Genomic DNA, 13287 nt, shown 5'->3' on the forward strand with positions numbered 1-13287 from the left:
CTGGGTCTTTATGTATGTGCATGTTCAACTTTCTAGGTAGAACCAACTTGTTTTCTTTTTTCTTTTATTTATTGAGGTATAGTTGATTTATAATATTATATTAGTTTCAGGTATACAACATAGTGATTAAAAATTTTTATGATTATACTCCATTTAAAGTTATTATAAAATATTGGCTCTACTCCCTGTGCTTTACAATATTTCCTTGTAGCTTGTTTATTTTATACATAGTAGTTTATACCTCTTAATCTCCTATTCCTATATTGTCCTTTCCCACTTCCATCTCCCCTCTAGTTTGTTCTGTATGAGTCTCTTTCTCTGTTGTTGTATTCATTTGTTTGACTCATCTTAGATTCTGCATATAAATGATAACATACAGTATTTGTCTTTCTTTGTCTGACTTATTTCACTAACCATAATACCTTCCAGGTTCATCCATGTTGTTGAAAAAGGCAAATTTTCATTCTTCTTTATAGCTGAGTAGTATTCCATCGTGTGTGTGTGTGTGCGTGTGTGTGTACGTGTATATATAGAGAGAGATATAGACAGATATATATATAATACATACAATCTATTTATTTACCTATCTAGCTACCACATCTTCTTTATCCATTCATCTGTTGATGGGCACTTAGGTAACTCTATATCCTGGCTATTGTAAATAGTGCTGCTATGAACATTGGGGTGCATGTGTCTTTTCAAATTAGTGTTTTCATTTTTTCCAAATATATATCTAGGAGTGGAATTTCTGGATCATATGGTAGTTCTATTTTTAGTTTTTTGAGGAACCTCCATACTGTTTTCCACATTGACTGCACCAATTTTTTCAAATTATTAATGTTAGCATAAGATTGCTCCCTCAAATTCTGAAATCAGTCAGAGACACTTGACAGAAGAGGAGATATTTTCATTAAATCCATTCTACTAGAAAAGGAGTTTCTGAAATAATTGTTTTTTTAATTCTGAAAAAGTATGTGTTGCATATCTATGTGTTTAAAATAAAGTCTATGAATAAATTGATATTTTCTCCTTTGCTTTTTAGTGGAATATTTCAGATTATTTTTTCCAAAGAGGAGAAACTATTGAAAAAGAATTAAATAACGAAGAAGCAGCACAGCAAAAGCAGGCAGAAGAAAAAGGAGTGGTTTTAAATCGGCCGTTCCACCCTGCACCACCGTTTGATTGTTTGTGGTTGTGTCTTTATGCAAAATTGGGTGAACTATGTGTGGACCCCCGTCCTGCTGTCAGGAAGAGTGCAGGGCAAACTCTATTTTCGACAATTGGTGCACATGGAACTTTATTACAGCCCTCAACGTGGCACACTGTTATTTGGAAGGTACTGTAAAATAGCTTCAGTTATCAGTTCTTAATTGAGACATGCTTATATACTTTTTCAATTAAACTTGTTCCTATTAATTTAAAAAAAATTTTTTTAATTTTTAGTTTTTTTATTGAACTCTAGTTGATTTAAAATGTGTTAGTTTCACTTTCACTGAATGTGATTCAGTTATACATTTATATTCTTTTTCTTCCTATTAATTTTTAAAGAAGAGTTTCCGTCTGTGCATTTGGCAAAACAGAAAATGTTAGCTTTGTCGTATTTTTAATTGCACCTGACATAGATCAGATTAAATACTAAAAGCCTCATCTTTTTATCTCTTTATCTCCTTTGCACTTCCCTTTCTCCTCGTTTTCCCCTGTGGTAATAGAACTAGTAGTTGCTAAACCACTACCTATAATTCAAATATAATATAGTCAAATGAAAATTTTCACCAGTAGTGAAATTTACTTGCAGGCTCACCAAACAAAAACCACCTCCAATTTGTAAATTCCATGTTCGTTCATTAAATATGCAGTTTCATTTTTTTAATTTTTCAATTTTATCTTCTTTTTAAAATGTTCTTACAGGGTCAACAGCTTGTTAGTGAGCATCCCCTCTTTGCTAAAAGCTCTCTGTTTTTTGTTTAATCTGTTCCATTTTAATAAAATTCTATTTATAATCCTTCCATTGCTTTTGTGAATTTTTGAAATCAGCAAGTTTGATGGTAGGCAAAATGGTAAACCTTCATTGTATTTAACAGTGTTTTCAGTTTAATAAAAAGACCCCAGAATGTCTTCTTAAAAAATTAATATGTTCCCTAATAAAAATAATTAAAAGCCCTGCTCCCCACTCCTATGTCTTCTGTTTTTTTTTCGTTTTTTTTTTTTTTTTAACTAGCTGCACCACGCGGCATGAGGGATGTCAGGGATCTAACCAGGCCCCCTGCATTGGAAGAGTAGTCTTAACCACTGGACCACCAGGGAAGTCCTCTCTTGTGTCTTCTGTTTCAACTCTATCCCCTGGCTTCTCAGTTCACAAACATGCTGCAGAGTCCTTTACTGTTTTAAAAAACAAACTGATATTTTCTCTGATTTCTGTTTTCTTTTCAGACAGCTTCATTGTTAATCTTGCTGCCTAAATCTCAATAACTTTTTTTCTTTCTCAATTCCCCTGCATTCCCTTACCCCCTTGTAATTTGATATCCAGATTATTCTACTTCAGAGTATCTTAAACCTTAGCATGTAACAGAATCTCCTAGAGGACTTAATAAAGAACAAATTGCTTGAGCCACTGTCCCCAACCCCCTAGAGTTTCTGATTTCTTTCAAACCCTGGCGCAAGGACTGAGAATTTGCATGTCTGTGAAGCTCCTGGGTGATGCTGATGGTTCTGAGACCATATTTTTAGAACCACACAAATTGTTCATAGGCTCTACAAGTAGTCTTCTAATTGCCAAGTCTCTTGCCCCATGCTCAATCCTTATCCTGCTCATTTTTTGTAGCATTTAATACTGCTGATTATTTTTTCCTTGAAATTTCTCTTCCTTTGGCTTGTGTTCTCCACAGCATGCGTGTGCTTCTCTACTCAATTTTTATTTTATTTTTTGGGCTCCTATTACTTCCTCTGACTCTACATTTTAAATGTAAACATTCCCCAAATCCCAACCGCTTCCTGCTTGATTTTTTTCAAGCACCTTCATCCAGTCCTGAAGTTTCAGCAGTAACCTCTGTCCAGATGTCACTCATATATTTGCCTGGATCCCTCTTCTTAGCTTCATTCCCTTCTTGTACGTTACCCCCTAGATGCTCCATTGGCACCTCAGCTCAGTAAGTCTTAGACAATAGTCTATCCAATTTATTTTAATTTTTCATATTCCATGACCTTAAGGATAAACTTAATATAAGGATACCTCAGTTGGTCAGTTTCGTCTAATATATGGGGATTGATCAGAATGTCAGGTGTAATTCTTTGTAACAATGCCTAATTTTCTATGCTGTTACTTAAGCTGTGTTATCAATACTTTTTATATGCATTGTTATAAATATTTAGGTTCTCTTTCATCTATTGGACCGAGTTCGAGAGTCTTCTACCACTGCAGACAAAGAAAAGATTGAGTCCGGAGGTGGCAATATTCTCATTCATCATTCAAGGGACACAGCAGAGAAGCAATGGGCTGAGACATGGGTTTTAACATTGGCCGGAGTAGCAAGAATCTTCAACACTAGAAGATATTTACTGCAACCTTTAGGTAGATACACTTTTTTTTTTTCTGAGGATACAAGTAATTAATGTTAAAGGAAATTTGGAAAATACAGGAGATTCTTTAAAGTTCATATACAATGCTACTTTCCAAGAAGAATCCATCTTAACTGCCAGTCTTTGTGTTATGTGTGGTGTGTGCACGAGCATGCACGTTTTCATTCATTTCACTGAAAAAGTATGTAATGTGCACCTACTGCGGGTGAGTCTCTAGGGGATACAATGTCCTTGCTATATCATGGGTATGAGGGAAGAGCTATAATTACATAAATAAATACAAAATTGCTACAATGATCAGTGCTAAAAGGAGCTTATAATAGATTGTGTGCTTATAATAGATATTTGACCAGGCCAGTGAGGTATGTATAGGCTTCCCTGAGAAACCAGTATTTTATCTGAGTAGTAGTTCATCAGGCAAGGGCAGGAGGAACTGGGAAGAGCCTTACAGGCAGAGAGAATGTGTAAAAGAGATGGGAGAAGATTGAGGAGATGGGGATGGTGGGGACCCCGGCATGTTTGAAGGTCTGGAATGAAGAGAACACAGAAAAGTGTAATTCCACATGAGGTTGTAGAGGTAGAGAGAGGCCAGAGCATGGAACACTTTGTAGGTTATGTTCAAACGTGAAGACTTTATTCTAAGAGCACTGGCAGGTTTTAATCCATGATGTGATGTGATCAGATATGCAGTTCAGAAATATCACTTCAGATGGTATGTGTGGAATGGAATGGCCACAAAGAAGAATGGTAGGATACTGTTAGACTGGTGAGGAAACTTGGTTGTGTAGATCAATGCCTCTCAACCAGGGCCAATTTTGCCCAACCTACTCCCTCCCCCCACAGGATATTTGACAATGTCTGGAGACAGTTTTGGTTGTCACAACTGGGGAAGGACATGCACTACTGGCTTCTGGGGGGAGTAGCAGCCAGGGATGCTGCTACACATCTTACAATGCACACGATAGCCCCTACAACAAAGAGTTATCCAACCCAAAATGTCAGTAGTATTGAGATTGAGAAACTCTGGTGTAGATTATAATAACTTCCTTCAATTCTGGTGGTAGGGCTGGGAGTGGTTGAGAAAAGTGAACAGAAGTACTTTTGTACATAATTGTGAACAAGTACATATTATTTTTTTAATTTATTATTTTATGGTTGGTTTTCCCCCCCATTACGTTAAAGCATAAGCATATTTACTCTTTTCGTGGGCATTTTTGTGTGGTGTTCATCATGTACACTTTAGGGCTCTATTTTATATATACATATACATATATATATATAATGTACATACGTATACATTTTAAATCTTAGTTTTTTGTTTTCATGTAAAATTTACATATAATGAAATGTGCCAATCTTAACTGTATGTTTGCTGAGTTTTGACAAATAAGCATCGTTTTTAATACCTCTGTGATAGTTACTTTATCTTAAAAGCTAAGAACTCATAGATTTAGATTTTTTAAAATGAAGACATGATGCAGTTCATGTAGCTTTGATGATTTTTTATAATTTGAACACTAGGAAATGGTTTTTATTATTTTAGAATAAGGTGGTGTCAGGGTGATGCTCATAGAATGGTTCAGAAGTGTTCCTTCCTCTGCAGTTTTTTTTGAGTAGTTTGAGAAGGATAGGTGTTAACTCTTCTCTAAATGTTTGGTAGAATTCACCTATGAAGCCATCTGGTCCTGGATGTTTGTTCATTGGAGTTTTTAAATTACTGATTCAATTTCATAACCAATAATTGTTCATATTTTCTGTTTCTTCCTGGTTCAGTCTTGGGAGATTCTTTCAAAGAATTTGTCCATTTCTTCTAGGTTGTCCATTTTATTGGTGTATAGTTGTTCATAGAAGTCTCTTATGATTCTTTGTATTTCTGTGGTGTCAGTTGTAACTTCTTTTTCATTTCTGATTTTATTGATTTGGGCCCTCTCCCTTTTTTTCTTGATGAGTCTGGCTGAAGGTTTGTCAATTTGGTTTATCTTTTCAAAGAAGCAGCTTTTAGTTTCATTGATCTTTTCTATTGTTGTTTTAGTCTCTATTTCATTTATTTCTGCTCTGATCTTTATGATTTCTTTCCTTCTACTAACTTTGGGTTTTGTTCTTTTTTCTCTAGTTCCCTTAGGTGTAAAGTTAGGTTGTTCATTTGAGATTTTTCTTATTTCCTGAAGTAAGCTCGTATGGCTATAAACTTTCCTATTAGAACTGCTTTTGCTGGCGTCCCAAAGGTTTTGGATCATTGTGTTTTCATTTTCATTTGTCTCTAGGTATTTTTTGATTTCCTCTTTGATTTCTTCAGTGATCCATTGGCTGTTTAGTAGCATATTGTTTAGCCTCCACATGTTTGTGGTTTTTTGCAGTTTTTTTCTTGTAGTTGAAAATTTTGCCATTTGCAGCAACATGGGTAGACTTGCAGGGCATTATGCTAAGTGAAGTAAGTCAGACAGAGAAAGACAAATACTGATATGATATCACTTCTATGTAGAATCTAAAAAATAAAACAAACTAGTGAATATAACAAAAAAGAAGCAGACTCACAGATACAGAGAACAAACTAGTGGTTACCAGTGGGGACAGGGGGCAAGTGGGGCAATACAGGGGTGGAGGACTGGGAGCTGCAAACTATTGGGTATAAGATAGGCTGCAAGGATGTATTTTACAACACTGGAATATAGCCAGTATTTTGTAATAATTGTGAATAGAGTGTAACCTTTAAAAATTGTATAAAAATTTTAAAAAATATTTTTAAATAATACGGTTAATATTTTTAACATAACCATGTGCAATATATAATTATACCTAGTCTTTTAGAAAGAAGACTTCTTCCTAGACATAGAATATATTAATGAAAGAATTGCTGGGTTTTTTCCTAACTATGGCATAGAATATTCTAAATCTGAGACTTGGTCACCATTCTGGTGGGGAAATGTAATGTTTCATCTGACTTTTGGACTGGAATGGCAACAAGCAGAAGTATTTTGTTTTGTTGTTTTGATAGTTTTTAGACAAAAATTTTTTAAACTCTTTGAACAGTTTACTGAAAAATCTGTTTTTTATTGTATGTAAATTATACTTCAATTTTTTTTTTAAAAAAAGTATGGAGAGGAAGAGGCATATAACTGGGCAAGTGTTATCATTTATCCTGTAAAGGCAGAGCAATACTTACTGTTTTATACCAGACTTAGTTCCAGCTTTCCAATTAACTGAATGCTTCCTCAGTCATATATGGGTTTATCCCTTCTTGAAAAAACATCTAGTCTTTGATAGCTTTTGTGAAGTGAAATTCTTTAAACCTCGATTATCTCTATTTCATAGCCTACTTATGTTATCCTTTGCAGAATGTCAGTTCCTCTGATTTTTGCATTATTTAAATACAAATAGGTGGGTAATAATCCATGCTACTAACAAAGCCATTGGGCTAGATGTCTGTAGGAACAAGATCATTTTTTGCTGGGCTTCATAGGAACAAACCACACCGGGCCATAGAGAGTTTCATTATAAACGTACTTAGTTGGTCACAGGAGTAGAGCAAGAGATTGAATTGATTAGTGGAAACAACAGCTACCATTCAGCCCATGCTCTTCTGATGGTAGATCAGTCGACTCGGTTTTACATGGGAGAAATAAATTTAGACTCATTGTAAAAGGACAGTCTAATCTTTATGGTGCATTTTCTCCTGGCAACTCACTGATGGGGGGAAAATGTTTAAGAAAATTCCACAACTGTAAAATTATTTAAATATGAAAACCAAAGTGTAAAGTTAAGATTTTTATGGAGTATGATTTACAGTTTATTTTAAACATTTAGACGGATAAAAAAACGTGTGTCATTGTTATAACTTTTCCAATATGCTTAAGAATGGGAACATCTTACTTAATCATTAATAAAGGTAGATGGATAGACTGAAGATGTTACTGAAAAGTTTTTGTTTTCACCCTCTTAAGTTTTTATTCTGTTCTCCTTAGGCAGAAGTACTAGAATAGAAACATGTATACATACATTTACAGAGTTTTATTTTTAAGACCAAAACCGTGTTTGATATACTCATTATCCTGTTCTTGATGCTGTATGTTCCTGTAGCTGACAAAAATTTTTTACTGGGTTTTTGGGTTGTAATGATTTTAATTCACATTGTTAGTACCTTAGCATATTTTTTCTAGTTCTATAGGAATTTAAGCAGAAAAATAAAGCAAATAAACTTTAAAGTGTCTAATAGTAAGAGAAAATTTGATCTCTTTTATGGTGATAAATTTTTTTTTCCCTCTTCCTAATATAGGAGATTTTTCAAGAGCATGGGATGTTCTTCTTGACCATATACAATCAGCAGCACTCAGCAAAAACAATGAAGTATCTCTGGCTGCGCTGAAAAGCTTCCAGGAAATTTTACAGATTGTGACCCCTGTCAGAGACTCAGATAAGCCTGAGACACCACCTGCAGTTAATGTCCCTGTGCCTGTCCTTTTAGGGTCCATATCAGGCCCTGGCCTGAACAGGCCATTTGTAAGAACAGATTCCATTGGAGAAAGACTTGGAAGATATAGCAGCTCTGAGCCACCCGTAGTTACTGATGAGCTTGAAGATTTGAATCTCTGGTGGGCTGCATGGAATACCTGGTATAGAGTTGGATCTGAAAGCACTAAGCCTCCTATTACTTTTGATAAACTAACTTTCATTCCCAGCCAGCCTTTTCTTACAGCTTTAATTCAAATATTTCCAGCTCTTTACCAACACATAAAAACTGGTTTCAACATGGATGATTTGCAAAAGTTGGGAGTCATACTACACAGTGCCGTTTCAGTCCCAATAAGTTCAGATGCATCCCCTTTCATTCTTCCATCTTACACTGAAGCAGTTTTGACAAGTTTACAGGAAGCTGTACTTACAGCTCTAGATGTTCTCCAAAAGGTAATAGAATTTTAGTGGCTATCTAAGCAATATTGAATATGGTTCTCTGGAACTTTTTTTTACTTCGCTATATATTTTTTGGGATAAATTCTGGATCATCAAGATTGTTGTGTGTGTATACTTTGGGATGAATTCAAGATTGTAAAGATCAAAAAAAAAAGATTGTAAATATCCATTTATTTTTAAAACTTTTATTTTTCTAATATATTTTAAAAGTTCTTTCAGGTTTATTTTGAGAGTCTTTAAGAAACTGCCTGCATTCTCTTGCTTCTGTTCACCAGCTTTTTTTGGTTTGTTCATGTAACTCTTCACAAGAGGATATACTTTTGGAATGACAACTTTAGTAAAGTATCTCTATAATTAGAAAATTAATAAGCCATAGGATTATATTTTGGTTTTTTCATCTGTACTTAAATTTAGCTCTGGAATTGTTGGAAGCCTATATTTTTTAAAAAAGAAGTAAGAATAAATTTATAAAGTATTTTTCTCACAGAAATTTTAAAAAGATATATTTTAACCTATGTGTGTTTTGTTCCTGCAAAATATATATGTATATATATATTAAAACAGACCTAAAAATTATTGAGCACATTCCAGTTAGCAAGCAAGACCAGATCAAAATCAAAGAATGTTTTAAACTGTCAAGGTAATTATTAGCACAATTCACAACAACCAAAATGCTAAACAAAAAAAATGCCACCTGAAGAGCCAGCAATCTCAACAAAGTAGCTATGACATTCTAACAAAATTAGAATGGAAGTATTAGATTCTGATTACACATGTGTTATCAGTAGCCATTTGTGTACTGAAGATCATGTTTTCTAATTAAATGATTGCCTTATATGCAACTGGATTGAAGAAAACTTTCAAAGTAAGAATGGTGGTTTCTACTACACCATAATATGCCTTGAATGACTCTGGAGGAAGTCTAGCTGAGCAGTAATTCCTTGATCTCTTTACCCCTAGTTACACTGTGCAGAGAAACAAATTGTGTAGAAACTTAAAATCTAAGAGAATTTGGCATTTTAAAAACTTTATTGTAGGGATATCAGTTTTCCATAATTGAAATCAAAAGAGCTGCTTTTATTTTCAGTGGGGGGAGAAAAGTAGCCTGTCAATAATAACTTTTTTCTCCCTGACTGTGAACATAAGTTGCTTATAGACTGCCTTAGAGGGAATGGAAAAGTTAATATATTAGAGAAAGAGAGCATAGGCCTTGTGAGATACCCATAATCTAGAACTTTCAGATGTTTAATTCAAGCTTTTATATATGTGTAGAGGATAGTAAACAAAAGGAAACAACAAACCCCCAAAACTTTTTTCCATGGAAAAAAGCATATAATTTTATTTAGGAAAAAACTGCTGCTTTCGCAATAAAAAAACAAATAGAATCATTCATCCCAACTACTAGGAATTTGTTCTAAGCTTTGAACTTTTAATGGCTTTGAAAGCAATATATACCTTCGATTGGGAACTTAGGAAGTTTTATTGTTGGAAACTTAGGAAGTTTTATTTATATAAATTGATATCATTTTGTATTACTAATTTTCACTCTAGCCATTGTTTATTACTTATGTGATTATCTAAATGATGTTTCATAATACTTGAATGTGATTCAAATATATAGGGTCTTTAATATTTCCTAACAGAAAACATATTTCATTATTAGTAAAGAGTGTTTTTATTTTTTCTTTCTTTTTCTTTTTCCAAGTAAGGGTGTTTTTATATTTCCCCCCACAGGTGTCAGAAAATTTTTTCACAAGCAAAATTTACTTGCTTTGGGACTTTATTCATAAACTAATAAGCTATTCTGCAAAACATTTTATTGATTAAAAGCAGTTTTCCTTCCTAAAGGAAAAACTCATTTCTAATTTCATGTTTACCCTTACATTGTTTAGGGTTTCAGGGTCATAGTCTTTTCCTTGGTTTTCAGATCACTAGTTCACAACCAAAATGATTTAGTCATGTAGGCCAACTTTTTTTTTTGGCCAAGATACTTTGGCATACATGGGGGACCTGAGAATTTGATTATCTGCTTTCCCTAAGTTCTGAGATCAGGAGACTGCATCTATCTTATTTATTGCCACACGGATTGAATTATTTCAAATGACTTAATAAGAGAAACCTTGAACCATGTGAGAGGTTAGATGTCCAGTTTCTTTTCTTTTTTTCACGTACACAGTTTTCAAGGACTAATAAGAACTGTTGTCCAGATTGCTTATGGATTCTTAGCTTTTGGACTAAAATCTGTTACCAGATTTATATATAGGCTTTTCTGATAAACTTCAGAATACTGAAGAAAGCCAATAATAACTTTTTCTTAGAATGAAGTTTGTTGTAAAAAAAAAAAAAAGAAAAAAAGAGTTGGTTCCATATTATGCATTTTAAGATTCCAGAATTCAACTGTAACACTATTAGTTTTTTTTTTTTTTTTTAATAAAGGACCACTGAAAATTAAAACATATAGTCCAGGTCATTATTTGTTGCTAAGGTATTTTCAGAAAAATTAGTTTTCTAAGGTCTCCACACAGACTTTTCCCTCCCTCCCTTGCTTTGTCACTGAAAATAAAAGAATTCATTTAGGGTAATTATATCTTTTCCACAGTAATTTCTACTTGTTTACTTGTAAGAGTTAAGACTCAGCAAGGGGTTAATAAAGAAGACCAGTGAAACTATTAGAAGTAGTTAGTAGAGAGAATTTTTTTAGGCTGTATACCTTTCAAGTTCATGATTCACTGTTTCTGAGAAAAGTAACCAAGTAGGGAAAGATGGTATTAGATATCTTTGTTCTACTTTCACATTGTAATTATAGGATAATCAAACATACTAATGGGCAGCACTTTGCTTATCTACTTTGTACCTCAAGATAATTTTATCTAAAACACCAGTTAAAGCTAAATGGCTACCTCTTCTCTGAGGGAAAATAAAACTAGTCTTTTATCTGACAGGTTAAAAAAGCCATGATTGCATGAAAATATAAATGTTGTGCACATCCTTTTAAAGAAATTCCTTAAAATTTTGAAATGCTTTGAATTTTGAGTTTGTATTTTGAGGGTACCTCAAGTGTAGAATGATCATGCTTTTTGTTTTGTAAAGCACAAATATATTTTAGATACTCCGTAACATATCATTAAATATTTTTCCCACAGAGAGAAACGAACACTAAAACAGGAAAATATGAAAGGATGGGAGGAGAAAACACATATGTCGCTAGAGAAAATAAAAACATAAGATTTATTTTTAAGTATTTTCAATGTATTTGAAGTAATTAAAATCTGCAGTATCAGAATATGTATTCTTTGTTTTATGAAATTATTTGTAGCATTAAGTTTAATTTCTATTAAATTTTTAAATTTTTCTTGTTTTAAATCAAGTCTATATATTTAGATACATTAGACACTAAATATACTCTGCCCTGTTAAAAATTAATATACTGTATACATTTCTTTTAGAAACAAATTTTTATTCATAACTTATTTTCCCGACTGTAATGAACATGATTATTTGTTAAAGTCTGTGGACCAGGCATGATACAGGAATCAGCTGTCATTTCAATAAGTTAATGCCATCACTTAAGTAGAAGTCAACATCATCTTAGTCAGTGAAGCATTATAAATGGTCTGATGGGTATATTACTGAACAAATGATCAGATTGTGGAACCTCAGAACTGCCAGGGTTTTCTCTTTAAGTGCTTGCCCTTTGTTTAGTCTGCTGAGTAATAAGCCACACTTTTAATTAAAAAACGTTTTTTAGCTGATTAATACATTTAGCCTACACTTTATTCAGTAATAGTTTAAAATAGCTTAAATGTCCTTCAGGGCTTATAAAAAATTGTATAATACTTAACATAAAATAGGACAGCCTTTTCGATTCTTTGGTTAAACAAAAGCATATACAGTAAAGAACTTAATGGAGTTCAGATTATGCATTCTACTATTCATATATTGTTTTTATAGGCCATCTGTATAGGACCGGAAAACATGCAGATAATGTATCCAGCTATATTTGACCAGTTATTGGCATTTGTAGAATTTTCCTGTAAACCTCCACAGTATGGACAGCTAGAAACAAAACACATTGCAAATGCAAAATATAATCAGGTAATTTGCTATAAATTATATTTACTCTGTAAGATTTCATGGCTTATAAATATAGTCAGTTCCACTTAAGATGGACTTTGATTATCCCAGAAAATTTTCATTCACAAATAAACTTTCATATGTATGTTAACAGTTTAAGCTGAAAAGAAACACTATTTGGAAGACCTTTTCTGTGTTCCTTTTGTGTGTTTGTTTGTTTATTACTTTCTTTTCCCAAGTGGTTCTCCAGAAAGTTTGGCCTTGCATGTTACTCTTTCTTCGAAGTTCCTTTCTTTGTGTCCTCATCCCACTCTAAAATGGCTTCTAAATCCCTAAGCCTAATCTTATCTAAAATAGATATCTGCAATACAAAATGAAGAAATCTGTGTGTACTAAATAAGTCTACTACTGGTGTGAAATTTAGTTGGATTTTACATAAAAGATTTTTATAGCCATAGTTGGCAAATTTTAACTTTGTTTTGGCTTAGGGGAAAAGTAAATTTCTGAATGCATGCACATGCTGATTTTGTTCACTCAACATAAAAATTATAATTTTACATGGTCCGAAACGTAGTTTTAATGTGTATTAACTTTTCTCATTCTATTTGTCTTGCAACACAATGGAATCACAATAGATCCAACTATTTGCACCGGTGAGTTAAATTTCCTAAAATTGTCCTAACCTATTGGCAACAAATAAAGTACATCTTTCCCAGTTTTTGATAGAAT

At 33.3% G+C, this 13287-nt stretch overlaps 1 protein-coding gene across 3 annotated transcripts in view; it reads left to right on the forward strand.

The window, feature by feature from the left end:
* MON2 (MON2 homolog, regulator of endosome-to-Golgi trafficking) overlaps positions 1-13287 on the forward strand; it is a 120899-nt gene that overhangs the window by 75479 nt on the left and 32133 nt on the right. For 2 of the 3 annotated variants that reach the window (XM_067697202.1, XM_067697205.1), the window contains exons 24-28: positions 1043-1336; positions 3370-3568; positions 7850-8478; positions 12436-12579; positions 13194-13211. In XM_067697202.1, coding sequence (XP_067553303.1) covers positions 1043-1336; positions 3370-3568; positions 7850-8478; positions 12436-12579; positions 13194-13211 — 1284 coding nt within the window. The remainder of the gene's footprint in view (positions 1-1042; positions 1337-3369; positions 3569-7849; positions 8479-12435; positions 12580-13193; positions 13212-13287) is intronic. The other variant, XM_067697204.1, reaches the window with a different exon arrangement.

Source organism: Pseudorca crassidens, chromosome 11 (assembly GCF_039906515.1).
Source record: "Pseudorca crassidens isolate mPseCra1 chromosome 11, mPseCra1.hap1, whole genome shotgun sequence".
Classification (NCBI taxonomy): Eukaryota; Metazoa; Chordata; class Mammalia; order Artiodactyla; family Delphinidae; genus Pseudorca; species Pseudorca crassidens.